This window comes from Galleria mellonella, unplaced genomic scaffold (genome assembly GCF_026898425.1).
Source record: "Galleria mellonella isolate WM207_F2 unplaced genomic scaffold, CSIRO_AGI_GalMel_v1 utg352, whole genome shotgun sequence".
In the NCBI taxonomy this organism is placed as follows: Eukaryota; Metazoa; Arthropoda; class Insecta; order Lepidoptera; family Pyralidae; genus Galleria; species Galleria mellonella.
The window spans coordinates 6328862-6354767 of NW_026442084.1; the positions used below are offsets into that span (position 1 = coordinate 6328862).

Here is a 25906-nt window from a genome sequence, read left to right on the forward strand (position 1 = left end):
CATCTATCCATGCAAAGCGGGGCTTGATCACTAGTATCTAATGTAATAATATACCATTTGTTTTAGTCACCTTAATATTTAATTTAGTACAATGTGTTAGTAGGTATATTAAGTGATTAATTTCCTTTTTTTTATTTTGAAGGATGGAAATGTTTAATTCTTTTTTTTTATGCATGAAAATGTTATGGTAATCCCACATGTACTATTTATATATGCTGGTGGGGCACAAGTGAAAGATGATAGGTGAAGATGAAATCAGCTCAGTTGGCTCATTGTGAATGATTATGTTAGTGTGTGCCGTCATCCAGTTACAAATGGTGTCCCGCCAGTAAGAACTAACCTACTTCAGCACACCACCTTAGTTTACACAGTTCGGTTATTAAATAATATTATAAACATCATTGATATATTTAGTAGTAGCCTGCCAGAGATATTAGAAGCAGCTCAGAAATATCTAGAGTCAGGTTAAATACATTTATTATAACTTTGTATGTTAGTGGTTTCCAGGGAGAACCACATAGAGGTCGACCTGATAGGATATATTGCTAGCAATGAGGCTGTACATGCCATTACTAACAAACCCTTTTCAGGTATACAGCTCCTGAGTGTATTGTTTTGACTGATATATGAGGCAGAAATGTTTTTGTTGCTTTTTTTTTTTGTTATACCACTGAAGTGGCAAACAAGCATACGACCCACCTAATGGTAAGCGGTTACCATAGTCTATTTCTGTTAAATGCCTTTCTATTAAAATTTCTTATTGGAAGATATTCTATTTTAAATAATAGTGGCACCTTTTTGATTAATTTCTAAAATTAATACAGATTTAAGTACAGAAGAGTAATGCATAGCAAAGAGAATGAGCAGGAGGCACAGATAAAACAACCACAGTGTTAACCACAGATTTATATATGCATACAACATAGATAAACTACTTATTCTATTCTAACATTTTCAACCCACATTTCTTTAGCGAGTATTCAGTTTTACTAGAAAATACTCCCTTAAAAGAAGGCTAACATTTTGGCACAAGAATATGTATTCTTTTGAAATTATTTATTTATAAAATCAAGGACAAAATTCCAAATAAAATTTGCAAATAAAAAAATATCAATATATTATGAATATGAAGCTGCCAGAAAGTACCCTTAGGGATACCCACTGGGGGTACCCCTAAGAGTACTTTCTGACAGCTTCTATAACTATGTAGTGAAATGAAAGCTACCACAGTCACCAACATAGCATCTCATGGGGATGTACACCTATTTATGACCTTAACACCCTGACAATAAAGAGAGATCAGTTTCTGAACCCAGTGTTTGAAAATACTTCCTCTAATTGCAATCTCTGTCACGCAAATAATATTATCAGAATCCATACATTTTTTAAATTCATTTTTAGAATCATGTCCATAAAAGAGTCTAAAATATGGGACTGCCAGTATGTCAGCAGTATTAAGGATTTCATTTTGAAACTGTATAAGAAAATATATAATTATGGTGACCACGCACTGTCAAAGACATGTGAAAAGAGTAAAATTTACAAAAAAACGATCAAATTTTGTTTTAATATTGCCCATTCAAAAAATTAAAAAAAAAAAAATAATAATGTACGAGGTTTGTCCGGAAAGTACGTATAAAAGTTTTTTAAAAATTTTATTTTACAATTATTCAGGTAAATCAATTTTATCCCCTTCAAAGTACTCCCCCTGTGACATAATGCACTTGTGCCAACGCCGTTTCCACTGTGAGAAGGCTCCTTGAAAGTCCTCTGGTTGTAGGTTTCTCAGCTGCCCCGCCGTAGCTTTTTTTATCTCATTTATGTCCCCCAAATGCCGCCCCCGAAGTACCAATTTGGTTTTTGGGAACAAGAAGAAGTCACACGGGGCCAAATCCGGCGAATAGGGGGGGGTGTTCGGTCACCGTAATGGAATTTTTACTCAAAAACTCACGGACAACAAGGAGGTGTTTTTTTCATTTGTCGTTTCTTAGAATTTCGTGGACCACGCCCCTTTTGCCCAAATTAAGCTCTTCAGCCACCTGTCTGACCGTTAAACGACGGTCCCCATTAACACAAGTTCGAATTCTTTCCACGTTTTCGTCGGAATGTGAAGTGGAAGGACGTCCTGAACGTGGGTCATCTTGAACGCTTTCTCGGCCCTCTCTGAATCTTTTTAGCCACTTGTGGACGGTTGGTTCCTTCACAGCATCATCCCCATAAACTGTTCTGAGATCGGCAAAAATTTCACGGCCATTCTTGCCGAGTTTCGAGAGAAACTTGATTACGACGCGCTGCTCTTCAACGGAAGCGGGCTCCATGCCGACGGGGTTTCGTTAAGAGGTAACTTCACAGATGGCGTGACAAGCCAGTTCGCACCGCACGGCGGTCAGACCAGAACTGAAGCATTGTTAGGGACATAAGGAAGGGGTCCTGCGCTTACCTGGCCTCCCCACTCCTCTTTCTCGCATTCCAGAACACTTTTATACGAACTTTCCGGACAGACCTCGTATATTAGGATATATAAGAATTATTGTATTTTAGTAAACAATAAATGAAAATTCAAACTGAAAGAAATTATAATTTTCTTCTTAATTATTAATCTTTTAACCTACCCAGATTTTTAGAACTTTCAAGATTGCAATATAATAAAATACTCAATCTAACAACGTTGCCACAAAGCCTAGCGGACAAAAGGTTAAAGATTTGTTGTTTTTTTTTACTAAATCACTCGTAACTCAGCAAGCAATTGCTGCTAATTACAGTAATTACAGCTGATACTCTATAGTAAATAATAAAAAATAAATAATATTTTTAAATCTACTTACAAATATTGATGAGACTGGCCGAAAACAAATTCAGAATTTAAATTCCGAATTTAATATTATTAACACCTAATGAACTGTAAAATCACTGCATTGCTGATATTCAATGACAGATTAAAACACTGACACTGCTTGTGCACTATTAATTATATCCAGGAGTAGAGAAATTAAGAAAATTCAGCAAATTTTGTATAATTCGATTTGAGCGACAACAAATGACAACACGAATTGTCAATTTGACAAACAGCTGTTTATAACATTTAGAGATGTACACCGAAATAAGATGCTTAATAAATTAAGTGTTATGCTTAATAAAATAACCATATTTTTAACCTGGAAACTATCAATTCACTTAAATTGGAACATAGAATACATATTTACAAAGTTTTATTACAATCGGTTGAACGATTTTCGAAATTGGCCTAACAAATACATGATTTTTAAGTATTATTTTTATTCATATAGAGGTAAAATATTATATATAAAAAAAAATTAATTTGATTAAATACAGTAAAATTTTTCTTTAACGCTTGTTGTTAATATTATGGGTAAATATGTGTATTGCAATAGTAATGGATATGTTACGTAAGCGTTAGTGACATAACTATCACAAATAATTTTATTTGCAAAATATTTTAATAATATTAAAATGACGAATTTGGTAACACTTTAAACAATGCAACAAACACTTTATCCGTTGCAATTTACCTTATTCTATGTTAATACGTGTAATGTTTAAGATTAATGTTGAGCGTTGATAATAAAAAATAATAACATGCTTAAGCATTAGTATGTAACCGTTAAAATGGGGGGAAGAGATTGTTAGTAATGGGGAGCGTAGTCCCCATTGCTATCAATATACCCTATCAGGTCGTCCTCCACGTGGCGCAGATCCCCCTGGAAACTATCGTGACTTGAATTCGTCACAGTGGGCTAACTGGGCTGCCTTTTCATTCTCACCTATCATCCCTCACTGGTGCCCCGCCAGCGTATACCGATAGCACAGACGGGGCCGCCATGCCATTTTCACCGATTAAAAAAAATCGTTAAAACGTTTCATTTAACTATTATATTAAACGTACACGCATTACAGCATGTACATCTCTAACCTAGTACACATTTTTTAAATTTGTCGTAAGCTGTCAAAATGTGTAAGGCAAAGGAACAATATGTATAGAGTTATAAATTTTTTCTTACTTTTTCTCGAATACAAAACCGGCTTTAAATTTTAAAATATATATTTCTTGGAATAATATTAATTTACATATACTATTTAGTAATATTTAGTTTAGTTCGAAAAACGTTATATAAAATGCCTATCACAATACTGTAATATCATCACATAATAATATACATATTCAGAAACAATAAAAAAAATCCTGAAAATTGGATAATTTGTTAAGGTGATAAAAGGTAATAAACATCTCATTTTAGTATTTATAACATTTTTTATATTATTTAAGAATTGTCTCTTGTCGGAGCAATTAATTCATGTACAATGTAATCTCTTCCAGTCAGCTCTATTCCAGGCTATATATTTAAAATCTCTGTATAACATGTCCCCAAGTGTTTTTATGATCTATTTCATGTAGTTATTTATCGGTCTTTCCCTTCCTTTTTTATCCTCTATTTTCCCTTTGTATAATATTTTTAATATTAACACAGATAAAACAATATATTTTTTTTAGCTATTACTACAGTGAAGAGAAAAGATTTATAATATAACCCCCTTATTCATAAATACTGTTTTAACTGTTAGTGTTTTCTCTCTCTCTCTCTCTTTCAAATAGAGAAATTAGCACAACAGAAAAAAAACCAAACATTTCATATCTAAAATAACTTCATAAGAGGTTTGACGTTTTTATGAATAAGGAGGTAGGAATTTAAGAAATTAGTTTAAGGATGTTATAAATCTAAACGCAGTGGGCCATATTTGCCATAATAAAAAAATGAAAAAGAAATAAAACTATTTAATTTTATATCTATACTTACGATAAACGTAATTTTATTATTATTATTTTTTTTACTTTTCATTATGCCTTTTGCTCTATTCTAAACCTGAGATTATAATAATATAAATATATAATATATACATATATAATATATACATATTGATAATATAAAAATATAATTAAATACAATATAAATACATATATAGACATGATATATAACTATATATATGTGTAATTAAATATATTCTATACATTAAACATATGATAATAAATAAATATATATATACTCGTGTATATATAAATATATATATAAATATATATATATATATATATATATATATATATATATATATATATATATATATATATATATTATTCACATAGTATAAAACTACATAATTAATAAAACTAATAATTATACTTGATACTATAAATACATAAATTTGATAATATCCTTTATAATACTATATGTATATAATACACAATTAAATTTACATTATGTAAAATATTCAGAAAGCCATTAAAACATACCAAGATTTTTGTTTCTTAATTTAATACGCTGTACACGCGCTAGGTACCCTGTATTGAACTAATTTAGAAAGCCCGGACACTTTAGGGTTGCCACCTCGGCGTATTTCGTCTCTGTACATCTTGTATTGTTGATCAATCTTAGGCCTGCAAATGACCTCGACAGATTGGACCGTATACTGTTTTGGATTACAGTGCTGTTGGCAGGACTGGATAGGTTTGATTGATATGCAGATCTCACCGTGATTCTCGTAATATTGCACCTGTTCCTTCAATTGGCACTCCTCCCGCTGTTTCGAATAGTTCCTCGATCTGTATACATTGTGCGTACTAGATTTATCCTCAGACGAGGAAGATGATGATGATGATGAACTTAACTGCATGGTGTTCATCCATTCAACGCTAGAATTCAAAATTGTTGTATACTGATATTTCACTTGGTAAGCAACTTTCTTGGCCTGTTCCAGCAATTCTTTCGTTTTTGGATCAGCATTTTCATCATCTAGGGAGAAGGCAGCGCCGTAATGTTCAGGCAAGTCGACAAGTCCAAATGGAGTGAGGTAATCGAAACGCGGTGCTCCGGTCATTCGTCCACAAATGCCTCTATTGGTCTTTCGGTCTTTCTTTGACAAGAGTACAAGTCTTTGACCATCGTACATAAGGCGGAGACGCTCTTCCTTTATGTCCAGAACCAGGACACCATCAGAGTAAGTATAGTACTGAAGAAGAGGGATTTCCTTGACATCATCCCAGTAGATGGTGAGGTCACCTTCGGAGATCTTCTTGGAATTGGTGTTGACTTTTACGGTGTACTTGTTCAAACCATCCTTTGGTGGCTGTATTTCGACCTCCAAGTGCAGACTGCTAGTTTTTGGCCTGTTGATCAAACGAATAAAATTAAATTTCGTTTCTCAAATACTTTATTTTGACGACATTCTCCATTTACCTGTATTTTTTAAACAACTCCAAAAAAGGATGTTCTCAATTAGGTTGTATTTTTTTTTGTTTGTTACTTTATAACTCAATCAGTTCTGAACTGATTTGGAAATCATTTTTGATCCAAAAGGATATACTTATAGATTGGTCTCATAGAAATCCTATCAAAATTGATTAAATAGTTTAGTTTTTAAAATAACTGTTTTACTAATTGTCACAATTGAAGTAAGCTTTTTTATGTTATCAATCTTCAGTTTTTTGTGTGTACTTGACGAGATATCTTCGCTAATTTAAAAACCAACTTAGATAATTCTTTTTACAGTTGATAAAGTTTACACCCGTATTAATTATATCGTTAAAGTTGCTGGTTTTTTTGCATAAATACCCATAGTTTAACAGAACCTTTTAATCATATTTATTGAAAGTGTGTGAAAAAATAAGGAATTTCATCAAAAATATTATGAATCCTCTTAAGTATTATAAGCATAGAAAAAATAATATGAACACTGGCAGTTACTTTGCCGATATGATAATTTAGAATATTTCGTACCTACTCAAATAATTTGTATTTGAAAGCTGTTTATTACTACTTTACTTCAGGTGGAGCTTGAATGTCTTTGCCATTCTTGATTACATAAAAAAGTTTGAACCTATAAAAACATCACTTTTTAAAATAAAAACAGTGTACAAGTATACCTGTAAGAAATATATATTTCTTGTTGCTTTTCAGTCGGTCTTCTGCTAAGGACAACCAGTTTGTCTTTGTGGGACTCAGGTTCACTAGGCATGTTCAGCATCACAACGTGCCAGGACTTGCTCAGTTTATAATCGTAGGCACGGTTGCTGAAGGTTTTAATTTTGCTCTCGTCCACAGTGCAGTAAGCTAAAAAATAATATATAAAATATAAAGTTGAAGAAAGGGAGACTTTATTTAAAGTCATCAGCTTGGGTATTTCTAACCTACTCGTGTTTCTGCAGTGAAATCACTGTTTTTTTAATAAATTCAAAACTGTTTTTAAAAGACACTTATTGGCCAAAGCCTATTACACACTAAATGAGTACTTGAAGGATAAATGTGCATGGTGTTAGTCGATCGTGCATGAACTTTTTAAGACCCATGTTATTTTAGACAGTACATTTAAATAAATACACATTATGTTTGTAGAGATTAAGAGTATATAACTGTTAAGTTTCTTGCGGGCTCTTTTCAACGGATAACAACTTTTCGAATTCTGTATTCATAAAAAATTATGCTTTCTAATTTTAATTTGAAGCAGCGGTGCTGATTAGGTCGTATTTTGGCTATCAGCTTGTTTGCCATTGTTAGTTACATAAAAAAATATAAAAGAAAACAAAATTTATTTAGTGTATCATATAGGAGATTCCGTGCAACACACGTAGTATAACACCACCATTGTTCAATAACAACTTTAAAACTCTTGTAGAATATCAGTTAATAATACTTGTTATTAATTATATAGTTAAATTACTTACGCAAATACTGATGACTTGTGTAATAGTTGTTTACACGCTGATTCGATTTGAAAGGTGTGTACAAAGCAAGAGCATTAGCCGACGCTTCTGGCATAGGAAGATCTTTAATGTGCAGTTCACCCATTCTCGAATTTATAACCAGATCCATAGATCGTTGAAAATAGGAAATTTGAGCAGCAATCTCTACTTTCCCATCAGGTGTGACCTTCATTGGGTTTGTTTCTGATCTTAAGTAAACTAAATATTCTAACATTTTGTAAGCTTGGCTCAATAATCCTCTGACTCGAGGACTAATTTCCTTATATGTGACTGACGCCTTCATGAAATCAGGTGCGTGAGCTAACACGATCATTTTGTGGCAAGCTTCTTGATAGTAATTGTTCAGAGACATCTGATCTTTGCACACCTTAGCCAAGGGATGATTTTTAAGTAACTCTTCATATTTTTTGCTGCGCTCTGAGAATCCTTTGACATTAATGCTTCCATTTTGACCGTACTTCACGTCAAAAGCAAATACCGCCTTTATCTCTTTATCGAAAGCCTTAAAGAAGTTTAAGAAAGACATTTCTGGCTTTATGAGCATGCCTATACCATTTACTTGGTGGTTTCCATGTTGTGGAGAATTTCTACCAGCAAAGAATGTAAAGTGAATTTTATGGTCAATCGGACTTTTGGCCGTTGCAGATGTAAAAACGTATTCTATTTGTTGCGTACCCTCAAAGGTGACACTTAAATCAACGACTATAACTTTTGCAGTGTTGATATCTGGAACGACGCGATTGAGCATTTCTTTACGGCGACTTTCACTGTTTGGTTTGACGTCTTCCACATCAGATACCGTATATTCCTGTTTCGTGTTTTGTTTTTGATTGTAGAATGTATCTGAAAAAGGAAATAGAATTTTAAGCGGACAGTCCCAGTTATTGAATAGTTTTAAATCATTTGAATATATTTAGTCATATACAGGTTTATTCCAATGGGATAACGATAACGAGAAAACTAATTTTAACACTTACCGTGGACCGCAGTAAAAGTAACTCGTTTGTTTTGGCTTTGTTTAGCGAGGTATTTTAGGTTGTAATGTGTTAGCGCCACATCCTTTTGTGAGAGTACGGAAACAAAGTTCACGAACAAATTACGACAATTGCACATGCTTTTCATGTTCTTGTAATCTGAAGAATACGAGTATCCTTGGAATTGGAACTGCATGCCAACGGATTGCCCAAACTTAGTGTCAATGCTTGATGTCTTGAATTCACGATCGATAACTTTAGTAGTGGTATCCTGGGAAACTGGAATCAGACTATCTTTCTTTTGGTTAGCGGTATACGGCCATACGCTGTAATGGAGAAGATTATAGTCTTGATCGGGATGTAGGGGTTCCAAGCTGAGTTGTACCTCTTGTAAATTCATGCCTAAGTGCAACTTCAAGGGGACATTTACTTGCAATTTATTGACTACACCTGTACAAGGATATTGATTAGAAATAGTATCCAGAAAACCAACACTCCCGTCAAGGTTTCTTGCATATGTCAGGTGTATCTCTTTCTTAACGAACACTTTGCCCTCTTTGTGTTGACCTTTAAGTTTGCCCTGAATATGAACAACTGTAGGTTCTTTATATTTAAAGATAAATGGTACACCCATAGCCACCGGGAACATCACAGCTACTTGTTGCTGGTTAAAAATCTTCGTATAATGTTGCTCAATGCCCTTATTAAGGTTGGAGAAGTACTGTGATATAAATTTAGGTAGTTGTTTTATATCTGATTCACTGAAAGTGAACAACCTTTGTTGGTTCAGTATCTCTAAATAAAAAGCAGCTTCCATAGATTTGAAGTCATTGTATTTGATATTCAGCATTTCAGAGATTTTCTCAGCTGAATATTTGTGGTTAGGGTCTTGTGACATTTCTTGTTTTCTATACATTTGACTAAAAAGATATTTAAAGTAATCAATAAACTGATCTACGTTTGAGAATGAAGCTGAAATCTGGAAGAAAGAAAATAATCTGTTAAATTATCATCACAAAATAGAAGAATATTACTGTTTTTAAATATAATATGATAAATAAAATATATTCTTAAATTTCAGATACCTGATTATTGCTGTTCCAGCCTTTTGATTTACTCTTTATAGAGTATTTCACATAATTAGGCGCTAAGCTGCCATGACTTCCAATGGTAGACAAGTCTTTCAAGATACCCATCTCATATTCTTTATCATAATAGTCATCGAGTTTCTTTTTAGAGTACTGATGTCCAAATTCTTCCTTCGTCACCATCCCCATTGCAGCTTTCGCTGTTCTTGCTCTATGGAAAATTAAACAAAAACGTTTAATTTATTTAAAAAGATGTCCTAACGTACTTATTTCTAAATACCTACTTGTATATGCACAAACATTTAATAGAAAGTATTGTAACTGTATCTCCATAATGAAATAATTATTTATTGTAATAATGAGTTAATGTGTTAATAATCCGGAAGGAATTAATTTTATGTCACATAGGTATAGGTTAATACCTATGTAATATTAAATTCATTAGAAAGTGGCCAACATAGCCCAAAGGATAAGTAAGCTAAAATGGCAATGGGTTGATCATATAGCTCGAAGAACCGACAATCGATGATGAAGAAAGGCTCTTGAGTTGTAATCCCGTACGGGCAAACGCAATGTAGTATGAGCCCCTCCTAAGTGGAGTAACAACCTCAAATGTATTGCAGGAAGTCAGTAAATGCAGGTGACTCAGGATCGTTCTTTATGGTAGTTTATAGGAGAGGCTTAAGTTCAGCAGTGGACAGATAATGGTTGATATGATGACCATGATGAGAATTTTTAATAAAAAAAGTAAATAAATTACTTACAGGTCTAAATACCGAATATTCTTCAATTTAGAAGCAGATTCAATAGCTGTTTTTAAAGATGCACGAACATGAATACTGGGATCATCATGAGTCATTTTAGCCATAGCCATCATCATCGAAGTTGTTGGGTTGGATATCATAATGTTATGTATAGCAGCAACTCTCACTTCATAAGGTTCAGCGGTATTTCTCAAGATTTTGTATAAAACCTCACGTGTGTAGTGACATTTCTGGTATGAGAGTACATCCAAATGCTCGATTATTTCACGGCGAAGGTATGTAGATACAGGGATTTTGCCTTCCAAGTAAGGAGCGAATACTTCTAAAACGGAACGATGCCCTAGGTTGCCAATTGCCTTCAGGTATACCTGAGCCTTTCTACTATCCTCCTGTTCCACAGCGTTTTTAAATTCTTGAGAAAGACGGGGAAGTACCTTCTCGACTACAAATGGATCATGTCGACTACAGAAACGGCCATACATGTGAGTAGGATAGAAGTTATGAGCAGTATCATTATTGACATGTCCTCTATTAATAAATCTAGTAGCAACAATTAAAGCTGTGTCATTGAGATGTTTCTGTTGTCTCACTTCATCGCTCATAGCAAAATCGAAGAACTGCAACATAAGGTCCTTAGTGGGATACCGCAATGTGCCAGCAAGACTTGCGATCACTTGTGCTGCTTCCTCTTCTTGTAATTTTTTAGTCTGAATCCAGACTTTAATTTGTTGGAATGCAGGTAAAGTACCAGTTTGGGCTACAGCATCACGGTAAACCATCCACATATCAGATTTAATATTGTTGTTGGAAGATATAGCGATTTCAAAGTTTTTGCTAGTCTGAGTTAATTGTTCTAAACTCATAGAAGCTAAGATATGGACGAGAATACCGAATTTCGAAAGTGCATCTGCTTTAGGCATATTATTAGGATGCTGTAATTGTTGAGCAATATCCTGTACAAGTTTTTGAGCATTCATTATGCTCTGTTTTTTGTCAACACGGTTTTGAGGTGTCATGTATAATGCAGCATATGCAGGTTCATTAATTTTAGGAATGTCATCATTTATGAAAGAGTCTTGTTCACTGGAGCTAGAAGACATAGATGAACTAGAAGAACTAGCTTCATTGTTCTGATTTACAATCATCTTGTCAATGTGAAAAGATTTGCTTAAAGAACGACGCATTCTATTTTGAGCATTCTCAACTTGAGAATTCATTTCTTTAGACTCTGAAGAAGATGAGGATGAACTGTCACTAATAGTTATTTGTTTAGATGATATAGAGTATAATAAATTCTCAATAAAGCGACCGCTTTCAATTTTAGGCCAAACTTCTTCATTATCTTGTTCATAAGAGACCAGTTTTAAAGTGACCTGACTGTGTACCCGAGCTTTTTGCTTGCCATACAAATGAGGGTGTACATGAACGATACTGGTGGTTTCAGATTTATACATAGGGCCCTGTTTACCCATAAGAATACGAGACACTGTGCTGCGACTTATGAATTGTTCTTCGTGTGATTTATGGGCTGTACCAGTCCATTCAGCCCCCTCTGGAACTCCAAAGTGGTAGTCAACTCTGTGGTGACAGTGGTGGTAATTCTTGCTCTTTGTTATCTCTATTGGTTCATCAGCAGATGCAAAATGGGGGATCTCACGACGCCATTCAGATGCTACTGGAGAGACACTGTAGAGAGTTTCACAATCACCCGTAACATCAGTTTCCATCTTCTTGAATAGTCCTTGATCGGTGTCTTTGTCGTAGCTGTTATGAGAGCTACGTATGTATCTATAGGTAGAGAAATCGACTTGCAGAGCACTGAGCAGACCTTTGAGTAAGTTCTCGCGGGAAAGAGGCAAAGTTGAAGGCAGATTGAGAGACTTGACACGACCCTCAACAACCAAGAACTCGAAATGTTGATCCAGGTTTGGTACAGGTTGGTATGTAAGGTCTTTTGGGAGTTCGTTATTGTTTTGAAACTCATGATGTATTAGAGTGTGTTCAGGGTTTTCAAGTTTAGCTTGTAAATAGCCAGGAGCTACAACACGGATTATGAAGCGTGCTCTAAACGCACTTCCAGTTCGTGGGCCTTCTTCTTGGTAAGCCAGGGTATGGGATTTGACATCGTAGTGATAGAGCTTCCCGACCTGCCACATATGGTTTCCTGCGGTGAGGCTGAGCTGGCTAGTACCGAAAGCGGCTGCAACAAAAAACAATTGCATAATGGGTTATAGGAATCGATAAAGTAAAAATGAACCGAGTACGAATTAGATCCTAACAAAGAGTGTTCCATGAGTAAAATTATCTGTAAATAAGTTTTTATTTCCTGAGATGAAAAATCATTGATAATGCATTAGAATATGACTATTAATTTATTTGTATTTTATTTTAATATAAACTTTCCTCTAATAATTAAATATTCAATAGATTTATGTCCACACATATTTATTGTATTAATGATATTAAATAGATGTAAATTATATGCCAGTTAAAATTACTTCACTTCGTAACACATAAGGTTAAAAATGTAATCACATGAACAAGCTTATGCGCTAAGAGAGACTAAAAGACAGATGGACTAAGTCGGAAATTTTACAAATACATGTATTTTAGTACGGAACCTTCAACGGAGTCTTCCGAGTGCCATCAATTATAATGTTTTAAAACTAAATATTCTAATTCTAATCGAATGTTTGTTATCGACTTGAACATAATCTAATACAAAATAAAATAAGGTACAAAAGGCGGACTTAATGCTAGTAGCATTCTCTACTGGACAAGTCAGATATCATATAATAAAAAAATATTATACTATTGTACTTATAAAACAAATTTTATATAAATAAAAAATACTGATCGTGATTCTATATATCTAGAAATATTATAATACAATTGTATCTACATCATGTCTGTACATAGAAGATATTTAAGAAAAATTAACACCCCTTCTATTTATACGATTAATAGATGCCAAAGCATGTTCGTTCCGGCATCATGCATTTTTAGAATTATATTTCTTAAGAATCGACTTAAAACCTGGTGTATTTTTTTTTTTTTTTTTTACAACACAGGGGGCAAACGAGCATGCGGCTCACTTGATGGTAAGTGACTACCGCCGCCCATGGTCACCCACAACACTAACGGCATTGCAGGTGTGCTGCCGGCCTTTTAAAAAGGAATATGCTCTTTTCTTGAAGGTTATGTTGTCGTATCGGTTCGGAAATACTGCTGCTGGAAGTTGATTCCAAATGGTGTATGATTTATATCGATTAGCAATCTAAAAGTGATTCATTTCGTTGGTTTCCCTATTTCTGTACAAAACAGCGGGCAAAAAGCTAGTCACAAATATGATTAACATAATAATAAACTTCTATATTAATAAAAATCACTAACACTTTACAAAACTGTTAATGATTTTTTTTTAAATAAAAATCAATTTGTTCATCTTAAGTAAAAATTTAAGAATTTGTGTTTACACAACCAAAAGTTGTAACACATTTTTTTTTTAATTTATAGCTTTAAGCTATAAATAATAAAAGATAGTAAATAAATAAGCTTCGCTTCGGTTATTAAGGTTCCGTGTCAAAAAGGTACAGAGTTACCCTTATGGTACGACTTTGTCTGTCCGTCTGTCACAACGTTATATTTATCAAGCAACTAATGATGTTATCGATACAAAATTTTGAAAAGTTTTACATATCATTAGACTTTGTGCAAAAGTCGCGTGTGTTTGCACGGCTCTATTTCGATTTGAAGGGTGGGATATGGCAGTGAATTTACAGGGTGCAGAGGAATAACACCTTAGTCCTCAGGAATGGCAACTCATGGGGGACATCATGAGCGAAACAGTATATTTCTGTTATGTCCATGATACTGCTCATGCCTATTTTTTTAAGCAACTTATAATGGCAAACAAGCTGGCGGCTCACCTGATGGAAAGCGATAACCGTCGCCTATAGACAAGCCTATAACACAAGCCTATAGCCTTTAATAGTCCACTGCTGAACATAAGCCTTTCCTTGAGAGAGTTTACCAATAGTTGCCACGCCTGGCAGGCGCATTAGCAACCGCAATTAGGCTTTGGAAATATTTTAAGAGCAACGCTGCTGCCTATCCTTTACCTTTCCTTAATCACATCTTACGAATTCATGAGAAAGGAAGAGGTGACCTATTCTATTATTAAATGGCCTAAAATGCTTATAATTAAGTTTACATACATACATACATACATATCTGTCACGCCTGTCTCCCATTAGGGTAGGCAGAAACAATGGAACGCCAAATGCTTCGATTCAAACAAACCTCTTTCGCTTCTTCCACATTCATCAATCTTTTCATAAAATATAATTAAGTTTATTTGATTAAATTTAATTATTTCATGAAGGTTAGAGCAAACAAGTCTACCGCTGTCACTGCAATGAATTTGGTTTCTTAACAATATTTTCATTCACTGTAAATTTAAACTGACACAAAGATTTTGCATCAGCTAGTTTCGAACTTACGATCTTAGTAGTCTATTATAGTACACTATTAAAGAACAACTTAAAATCACTTACCGATAAACGCCGTTAGAACCAAAAGTTGCATGTCGCCTCCGAAGCACAGATCTTTCTGGTCCTAAGAGAAGTATACTTCTGATAATATTTTATCGGCATCTGTCTTATATATTGTATATACACGTGTGTATATAATTAAAGAAAATTGTAAATTTTCAATGACCTGCAACTAGGTTTGAGATAACCACATTGTATGGATGTTTGTGTTCAGAAGTCTCGATTTAATAGAGAGGGTAACCTCGAATTGAGATAGTGTCTATTACTAGCGACCCGCCCCGGCTTCGCACGGGTGCACATTACATCACATCACATTAGAAACCTCTAAATTTATCAGTGTTTTTCTACTATATTATGCATGTATTTTACATATAAACCTTCCTCTTGATCACTCTATCTATTAAAAAAAACTGCTTCAAAATACGTTGCGTAGTTTTAAAGTTTGAAGCATACATAGAGACGGACAGACAGCGACAGCGACTTCGTTTTATACTATGTAGTGATGTATTTGCTCTTTTAATACAGTTAATTAATTCTTACAGTAATATTTTATGTATATATTTATTATATGTATGTATATTTATTTATTTTACATATTTTGTGTATGTTTACATTAAAGCTTAATTATATAATTATATTTTTTAATGGGTGAAAATGGCATGGTAACCCCGCCTGCGCTATCGGTATACTCGTACACTGGCGGGGTACCAGTGAGCGGTGAAAGGTGAGGATGAAAAGGCAGGTAAGTTAGCCCATCGTGACGATTTCAACGATAGATTCTGATAAAATTTCTATGGGACCAATAAATAAGTGTATCCTTTCAGATATAAAAATTTTTCCCAGATTTTCCAGACTCATGGAATTATCAGGTAACATGAAAAAAAAATACGACTGAATTGAGAATCGTTTTTATGAAGTCGGTTCAAAAAAATAATAGCTGAGTATTTGGTTAAGCTGTTAAGACGCTAAAAGGTTGTAGACAAGCAAACAAACTAACTTTCACATTTATAATATTATTAAGGATTATAAAGAGGAAAGATTTGATTGTTTGTTTGTAACGAACGAACTCCGAAACTACTCAAGTGATTTTGAAAATTCTTTCACCTATAGAAAACTACATTATCAGAGAGTAACATAGGTTGTATATTATTTCAAAAATTATGTTTACCTGTGCCAAATTGAGTCGAGTTCAAAAAAAAAAGCAAAATAATTTGAACTTACATATATTTCTTATTCAATTTTAATGAGCATTTACAAATATTAATGACAGTTTCTGTCTTTTAAGATATTAATATTAAAAAATACTAAATTAGAGATCTTATTAATGGAAAAATCTTATGAAATAACTTAATTATTTCAGGAGATTCTTTTGGAAAGCATAATTGTACATTTTGTACTTAATCTAGAACTAATTTAATTAATAACTTAATATTACTTATACATATAATAAAAAGAAATATATAAATCATATAAAAATTGAGCAATGATAGGTGTAATTGGAGAAACTTCTTATACAAAACTTTAAAGTTAAAATTTGTAAAAATGCTAAACGTTTGCATGTCTTTCAAGTGAGATCTGTGTTCGACACAAACATACCATTATTAATTTCTACAATTTAAAACATATAAGTAATTAATATCTAATATAAAAAGTTCCTATTTACATAACGATAGAAGTAGAACCTGGTTTACGTTTCGTTACTAAGTTACAAAGTGATTTTATTATGTAGTTACATGGTTATAAAATGTTACTAGTACAATTTTTAAAAAGCTTTCATTATTTATTCAAAAAGACATATTAATTAATATTTAATTAAAACTTTTATTTCATTTATGTATATAATTTTTACAAATGAATTATATAATTCATAAAAAATATTCTAATTGCTGCTATTTTTTTTTTTAAATTCATTGAACTTCTAAAGATTCCACTATTTATTATTCTATAAAGAATGTAACTGCATACTTTCCGTATTATTCATATCTTTTTATTACAAGATTTATTTTATGAATACCATTTAATAATACTTTAGTTACTATTTAATACTTTAATTACAAAATAATTTTGAGTGCTTCTCAGCACGATAAATCAAATTTAAACTAATTAATTGAGCCAATTTAATTGCATCAGTCTTTGATTGAGCTTCAATTTACTTACATATAAAATAAGTACTTATTCATATAAATTTAACTATCTCATTATAAACGTCACAATAATTATAACAGTAATAACAGATTATGTAATTATTAACAATTTGTATTTGGTCGCTATTCAGTTGTTTGACAAAATTATAACACTTTTCCTTATGAATCCTATTTTTTTTATAGAATGATAATGGGATGGTAACCCTACCTGCGCTATTGGTATACGCTGGCGAAACACCAGTGAGAGATGATGGGTGAAGATGAAAGCAGGTCGGTTGGCCCGTCGTGACGAATTTCACAAGAATTAACCACGATGGTTTTCAAGGAAAACTGCGTAAAGATCGACCTGTCAGAGTATATTGCCAACAATAGGGCTGGTATATCCAAGATAAACCATATTAGGTATGTTTATGGTATAGTAATCAGTCATATATATATCTTCAATATAAACAAAAAGCTGTCCATTTCAAAAATAAATTGTCGTCCTTTATTCCTAATTATATTTTGAATTATAATCTCTGAAGTTTGGGAACTGTCAACTTGTCTCTAATAGATCTCAACGTAGCCAACTTAGCTGGAGAGCTTGGAACTAGTTGTTCCTGTTCTGGTCTCTTCATGGGCCGGGAAGGCGGCAGGCAAGTTCTGGGCACGTTGGTTATGTGAGGATGAGATTTGACATGTTTACGAAGGGATGATGGATCTGTATACCGTTTACCACATCCAGCAGCCCCGCATGCATAAGGCCTCTGGGAAAGAAAGGAGAAGTTATAGTTACAAATATACCTATAGTATTGAATATTTTTTATATCGAAGCAGCAAGCAAGTGTATAGTCCAACTGTAAGAGCAAATACTGTTTGCCTACAATAGCAGTGGCTTTGCGTATTAGCTGCAGTCTAGAAATCCTTTTTTTTTAGAAGTTCCAGGCTCTCGACTTTTGAAAAAGTTTTCAGAGCTTATTCTAAATGTGACCGTTCATACGAAGTATATTCTTCGGAAGCGAGCCTTAGATTTCGAAGCCATTAAAGATGAATTTAACAAATAAAACGTGGTATAAAAGGCGGACTTAATGCTATAGGCATTCTCTATCAGTCAAAATTTAGGATGTGCGATTTTATTTTTAATAAACTGCCAACAAACAATAAGCTACACTCGTTGGCAGTTTATTAAAAATAAAATTATTTATATTTTAAAATAAAATGGTAAATTACATCATCTATGACACTATCAAAGTGTCCAATTTTATATCCAAACTTGCAGTAAAGTTTAAAAGATCATTACAAAATGCGACTTATACTTACAGCATTAAAATGCGTCCTTTGATGCTTGGCTCGATCTGAGGAGTTGGAGAAAGCCTTTCTGCAGTGAGGAGCTGGGCACGCATACGGTCGCTCTCCTGTGTGTGAGCGCACGTGGATTTTTAAGTTTTCCAATCGCGAGAAAGCTTTTCCACATCCTGGATGCTGTAGAAAATATAAACTTATTAAAATACCTTCGTATCGTATCAGCTATTAACTGTCCACTGCTAAACATATACCTCCCCCATAAGGGGAGGTTTGGCCAGTAATTGTCATGCTTGGCAAGTAGGTAGAGGCAACTAAAGGAACTTAATTGTCAAGGGATGTACAGCAGTGTCCCTCTTAAAAGATCACCAAAAGCCAAACTGCGGTTGCCAAACTCCCTGTCAAATTTGGTAACAACTTGCAAAACCTTTCTACGTTCAGCAGTGGACAAAAAATGGCTGTGTCGCAGTAACTGTGTGTGTATGTGTGTTTATGGTTGTGTGTGTTTGTGTGATACTTACATGGCATCTATTGGGTTTGTGTCCAGAGTGCACTCGCATGTGAATGAGTAGTTTGTATCGCGCGTTGAATGGTCTCCGTGCGCGTGCGCAGTCACGCCATAGACAACTGAATTCATCGCCTGGAGAAAAATTATTTAGATTTCAACAAAATTATATTAAAACACAGAAATTTTTATAAGCGTTAACATGACAGAAAAGCAATATTAGTTAAAATAAATAGATAGGTTAATTAAATGTAAGATATGATATTTTCAATTTGTAGTTTTGGTAGCGTAGATGAAGTAATCAATATTTAAATAATTATAGTTAAAAAGTAAAGGTGTTTACCTTTATATGTGTTGACATGAGCTCTTTCAATGTGTTCCACTAGAGTATTTTGGTTAGGATATCTTTCATAACATTGTTCCCATAAACAAATTCTTTCACCTAAAAAGACAAACCATTAATTATTTCATATTTTAAACATTAATACAGAAATCGTAATTGTTATTAGTGCAATTTTTATAAATGTACCTTGACTTTTGTCTTTCTCTGATTTCCTTTCGTTTTGATAATTATTCCTATTATCATTGCCAGTTTCATTTTCTGTTTCCATTATCAAACCAAAGTCATCTAAATTAATAAATAAATCTTCTTCATCAAATGTTTCCGAGGTCCCATCGTGATCGTAATAACTTGAGCTTTGAATATCACTCTCTATAGATTCAGAAACTGAGAGTTTTCTTTCATTTTTATCATAATTAAATTCTGTACAACTTGTTGGGGTATCAGGAAGTGTATATTTTTTATCATTTTCCAAATTATAAAGTATATTATTTGGATAACTATAATGTTCTATACTATTAATTAGTGGCAAATCATTATTAGGAATGATTGTATTATTTATTTGATTAACAAAATTCTCTTGCTCATTATGTTCATCTATATTATTATAATGACAATACCTTTTAGAAAATGCTGTTTCTATAGGTGGTAATATATTATTTTTATCATTAGTTGCCGAAGTAAAGTATTCCTCATTGAATCCTTCTGGTGTAAGTGGGCAATTTTCATTTTCTTCTCTGCATAATTCGTCTATCAACGACTCATCATCTATGTAATCGTTATTGATATCATAATTATTTTTTTCGTTCTCTTTATAATTGTTATATGTATTGCTTCTTTCATCAAAATCAATACTATCAAGATCTAATAAAACTTCTTTAATATTCTGGTCGTTAATGTTACTTTCAATAACTTCATCTATAGCTTCGAATCCTGATGTGTTATTATTCGCTCCAGTATCCCAATTGTGAAGTACTTCAAAATCAAAACTTTCTTCTACGCCATATTTAAAATTGTCTTTACATTTTTTATTGGCGTTTTCTAATTCTAGATTAAACTGTGTCATATAATAAGCATGGAGATCTGTGACTGTGTCGTTTTTCTCTTGAAACAGTTCATCTTCGTCGTAACAAGGTACGATGTCGTAATCAGCCATATTGGCAAGTTCATTTACCTACAAAAGTTCAGTAATCTCTAGCTTAGGTGCTTGTAATTGGCATGTGGTGTTTGCTCGGCTTCCCGCATATGGTTTTGCTATTGCTATTATTATAAAAATAAACTTTCTCTGCGACTCATCACGCGTGGCGCGGACATCTGCGAATTATAAATTTAATAGTCTCTTTTTACTCTTATTATTTCTTGAGACACGTGTTACAACTTGTTGCTACCTTATGTCCGTTATACAGACGTTGGTTTTTTTTTTTTTTTTTGTATTTATTTCATTCGTTGCGGATATAAATAAATCGGATGTTATTTTTTTTTTAATTAATACTTTTTATTCTGTTTACTTCTTACCTACTTCTAATTGGGTTTGATTTAACAATAAATAAATAGAATGATGCAATATTAAATAATACTTTAAGTATATTCAAGTAATTAAAATATAGCAATAAAATATATGTTTGTATATCAATAATTACTAGTACTGCATTCGAATATTCTGAAATTTTCCTATGGTTGACTGGGAGAGAACGCTTTAGCATTAAGTCCACCGTGTATACATATATACACTAATGAATAAATAAATAAAACATAAAACATTAATAGAGTAAGTATATTAAATTTGCACTAGTATTTTTTAGAAATAAAAAATATATAATAAGTACTTTTCCTTTATTATATTAATTCTGTTAATATTTTAAGATTCAATTAATAAATCTAATTAAAAATATAATTCTTCTGTTAAAATTTAACAATTGTTTTTGTTGTCTGAATAATATATAGTTGCCTGATATTTTCGCCAAATGTGAACTGATTTTAATGATTCTCTTTATATTCAAAAGAAATAAACTTTCGGAGTATTTTAATGACAACAGTTTATTATTTTTGTTTCTATTCTAATTGCTAATTATTATATTTAATCTATGGATTAATTTTGACTAAATAGTTGTTTACCTTTCCGTACGATTTAATAATAATTTTACACATTGCTATTATTTTTCTTAAATTATATATTTATTTATTATTTTTTATATATTTATTGAATTATATTGAAAACATCAAAAAATACAAATATTATATAAGAATTAAAAAAATTGTCGCTTAAAAAATATTAGAAATAGATTTAATATTTCGATAAAATTTCAAATTATCAATACTATGAAATAAAAAAAAATTAAATGTACAACAATATTTCTCTTTATATATAATAAATCACATACGATAATTTAATATCAATAGGAAATTATTAAGTTTAACAAAAAAATATAAAAAAAACGCACGTAAATGTTCAATGAAATACCTATAAAATTGTTATTAATTTAATAGATTTTATGAAAAAGACATTTATTTTTTATTAATAATATATACATATACTAATTTAATATCATTATGTAATAATATTAAGTAACTTTGTAAATATAAATAAAATTATAATATAATAAATAAAAAAATAAAATATAAAAATAAAACAAATATTATATTTAAGTACATACACAAATAAAAAATAAAACAAATGACATCATTATATCCATAATTAATATTTCAAAAATAATTTTTAATTTTAATTTTTAAAATTTAATAATAAGCACTTACCTATTTATTTTTCAATAAAAGCCTTTTACCACCGGCATAGACAAATTCTTCATCAATTATGAAACAAAAATATGTACTTTAATAAGTTGCATCACTTAAAGAACGTAACATTTCAAATATTGGCGCGAACTTGAAAGTTGACACAATTTTTTTTTAATGTTAAACACAACCTCACAGATTAGTGTCTCAATAAGGAATAACACGGGTAACCATCTTATCCCGGTATAGCGAAAAAAAACCTACTGAAGCTCTAAACACATGTGGATCTAGCGACATTTGTGAGTTTGCATCCCAGTGGAGCCCTTTCAAAGGGTTATAACCTTATTACTTTAGCAATAAAGTTGAAAATATTCAGCTATTTGATATTTAATAGTTTTGTAAGGTTATTCTCTATTGGCGCCATACATTATCCTTTTAAATAAGTTTTTATTGAATCATTCTGTCATTTTAATTTTTCTTGGCAACGCATAAATACATTCACAGATTTCATGGACTTGTGATCTAGATGAATAACAAAAAATATAAATATATGTATGTATTATATATATAAAAAAATATAAAATTAAATTTAGATTCTTTTTTATAGTTGCGTACCACCATTTTACTTGTTATTTGATTTTTTTTACAACACAGGGGGCAAACGAGCATGCGGCTCACCTGTTGGTAAGTGAAAATTATTTTGTTTAATTCCGCTATTATTAGTATGTACTCGTATGTGACTGCCAACAAAAAAATAAATATACTTATGGTAACGGAATTAAACAAAATAATTCTAATGAAATAACCAGTGATATGGACTTCCGCAAAATAACACCTAGTTCAGTAAAATATTTATTACAATATTAGTTTTTTTTTTTTAACTTCTTTTTATCACCTGCATCAATCTATTTCTATGCAGTTTTTTCATTGAAAGTACAGAGCAATAATACCTAAGTCTTCAGAAATGGCAACGTATAGGGGATATCATGGGCGAAACAGTATACTCTGTTATGTCCATGGTACTGCTCATGTCTATAGGCGACGGTTACCACTTTCCATCAGGTGGGCCGTCAGCTTGTTTGCCATTCTAAGTCGTATAAAAAAAGTACAGAAAAGTGACGTCCCGTCTAATAGGAAGTGGCATCCGTCTTTTTAATGGATGATAATGGAATGATATCCCCGCCAGCTATCGGTGTACATTGGCGGAGCGACTACTGATGATTGGTGAAGATGAAAAAGTAGGTCAGTTAGTCCATCGTGACGAATTCAGGGATAAATTGGTCACGATGGTTTCCAGGGGGAGTCGTGTGGAGGTCGACCTGATAGGGTATATTGATAGCAATGTGGACTAACCTCCCCATTACTAACAATCCATCCATTCGTCCTTATTAGACAATAACTGCACCATGGACGTGACAAAATACACTGCGTCGGTAGTCATAGTGATAATGTGTGGTGTCTATACTATAGCAATGGTAACCTTCAAGGGCGGGAGGAAGGCATTATTAGTATTGGGAATCTAAAAACTTCGAAAATTTTGCCATTGATTAATTTTATTTGAATTCGTCACTATGGGCCAACTGACCTGTTTCATCCTATATTATCCCGTACTGGTGCCCCGCCAGCATATACCGTTAGCGCAGGCGGGGTTACCATTCCATTATCACCTATTAAAAAAAACATTAACACCCATTTAAACAAATAACACCCATAATAAAAAAATAAACATAATTTTTTTTTAATGGGTGATAATGTTATGGTAACCCCGTTTGCGCTATTGGTATACACTGGCGGGGCACCAGTGAGGGATGACAGATGTAGATGAAAGTAGGTCAGTTAGCCCATCCTGACAAATTAAACTAGAATTAGTCACGACGGTTTCCAGGGGGAACCACGTGGAGGTCGACCTGATACGGTATATTGCTAGTAATAGGGCTATTCAACCTCATTATTAACAATCCCTTTCCCCCCCACACATAAAAATATTAAGCATTAATTAACCTTTTCCACTCCAATGTCGAGTGTCACTCGACATTAATGTTGTACCATACCAAAAGGGATTATAATGATTAGAATTAAGAATTATAATATAGTATCCTGTAATTACTCATAAAATATTATTTACAAAATTCGAAAAAGCCCCTAAAAGTTAAAAAAAACGTAATTATAGTTTAGAGCTGGTGGAATAAAAAGAAAAAAGGCTTGGAGTGGTAAGGGTTAAGATTGTGTCTCAAAAAAGACTTCAATTTTATAACCTAGTGTTTTATATATGTATGTAGGCAGTATTTATATATTTTTATGTATCTGTGTAGATGTTATATATATAACATATACATGTACATATACACTTATATATATACACACAATATACATGTGTGTATATATATAAGTGTATATAATGAGTAGAGATATATATTTTACATTAGTACATAAATCATATATCTATATTAAGAAATAATAGAATTTCACTGTGCCTCCGATCAAACTGTTTATAATTACTCCTCTCCATTCCAAGGTTGTCTGGAAGAGATCGCTCTTAGCGATAAGGTCGCCCATTGTTTTCTCATTGTGATTATTTCTTGTAATTATTTATATTTATAATAATTTTACTATTGTTATCTTTTTGAGGAAACAATAAAGAGTATCTATCTATCTATCAATGGTAATAAATCCAGTTACTTTGGCTTCACAACTAAACTGCTGAATTGGTTTTGATAAAATTTCTATAAGATCAATCTGTAAAAATATTCTTTCAGGTGAAAAAAGAATTTTCTACCTCGGTTTATAAACGGACGGAATTATAAGGTAATAAATAATTAAAAAATACAACCGAATTTGTAAACCTCCTTCTTTCTGGAGTCGGATAAACAAAAAATAATAAGCACATGATTATATATATAGTATTATGACAAAAAAAGTGATGTAACTTTTTTTTACACAAATGACTCATAACGAAAGGGCTGGTGTAGACATAACGATGCGATGCACCCGTTAAAGGTTTTTTTTTTTCTAATAAAAACCGACAGCAAGTGCTTTCTACAAGTTTTTGTGCAACTTTTTATCTCGTTTAAAGTGTCAGAATAAATATTTTATTATTATTATTTTTTAGCGGTTACCACAAATATATACTTATTTGAAATATAATATAATAAGACTTATTTAAAATAATATATATTTTTCTATCTTTTTTTTATCATGCAACTTAGAATGGCAAACAAGCTGACGGCCCACCTGATGGAAAGTGGTATCCGTCGTCCATAGACATGAGCAGTACCATGGACATAACAGTGTAAAATATTTCGCCAATGGTATCCCCCATGTGTTGCCATTCCTGAGGAGTTATTATGTTATGTTATTCATATATTGTTGTTTATATATATATAAAGAAAAATCGATTCGCTAATTGGAAAATAATTTTAATAATTAGTAGTAAATATTAAAGTTAACTTGGCAATACATAGTAACAATACATTGATAAGAAATAAATGACGTAAATGACTCGGTTAATGGATAAATACTATCATGTGTAGGTATTAATAACTAAGTAAGTCGTGGCGTTCTGACATAGAATGGGTCATCCCTTCTGCTCCCCTTCCGGTCTACTGGCCCTGTGGGTGTCGTATCAGACGACTAAGTGACCTTAATGGCCGATAAATGGGTTGCAGCGAGGGACACTGCATAAGACATTTGGACCTCACTGCAGTTGCCAACCCAACTTTTTCATGCAGCTTAGAATGGCAAACAAGCTGACGG

At 32.4% G+C, this 25906-nt stretch overlaps 3 protein-coding genes across 3 annotated transcripts in view; all 3 read right to left on the bottom strand.

Annotated features, from left to right (window-relative positions):
• Positions 1 to 3024, bottom strand: part of LOC113513675 (trehalase-like) — a 105998-nt gene extending 102974 nt beyond the window's left edge. The window contains exon 1 of the mRNA XM_052897114.1: positions 2826 to 3024. The gene's annotated coding sequence lies outside the window, so the exon portion shown is untranslated. The remainder of the gene's footprint in view (positions 1 to 2825) is intronic.
• A 1755-nt stretch (positions 3025 to 4779) lies between these two features.
• LOC113519452 (vitellogenin-like) lies at positions 4780 to 15270 on the bottom strand. Its single transcript, XM_052897106.1, has 7 exons — positions 15154 to 15270; positions 10598 to 12797; positions 9831 to 10044; positions 8749 to 9724; positions 7733 to 8614; positions 6935 to 7121; positions 4780 to 6178 (listed from the first exon to the last, which is right to left on the bottom strand). Exons 1-7 carry the CDS (start codon positions 15182 to 15184, stop codon positions 5326 to 5328), a joined length of 5343 nt encoding a protein of 1780 aa, XP_052753066.1. The 5' UTR covers positions 15185 to 15270; the 3' UTR covers positions 4780 to 5325.
• Positions 15271 to 16399: 1129 nt separating this feature from the next.
• Positions 16400 to 20576, bottom strand: LOC113521154 (zinc finger protein GLI1-like). Its single transcript, XM_026906586.3, has 5 exons — positions 19610 to 20576; positions 19424 to 19522; positions 19097 to 19215; positions 18594 to 18755; positions 16400 to 18040 (listed from the first exon to the last, which is right to left on the bottom strand). Exons 1-5 carry the CDS (start codon positions 20574 to 20576, stop codon positions 17804 to 17806), a joined length of 1584 nt encoding a protein of 527 aa, XP_026762387.2. The 3' UTR covers positions 16400 to 17803.
• Positions 20577 to 25906: the final 5330 nt, after the last annotated feature.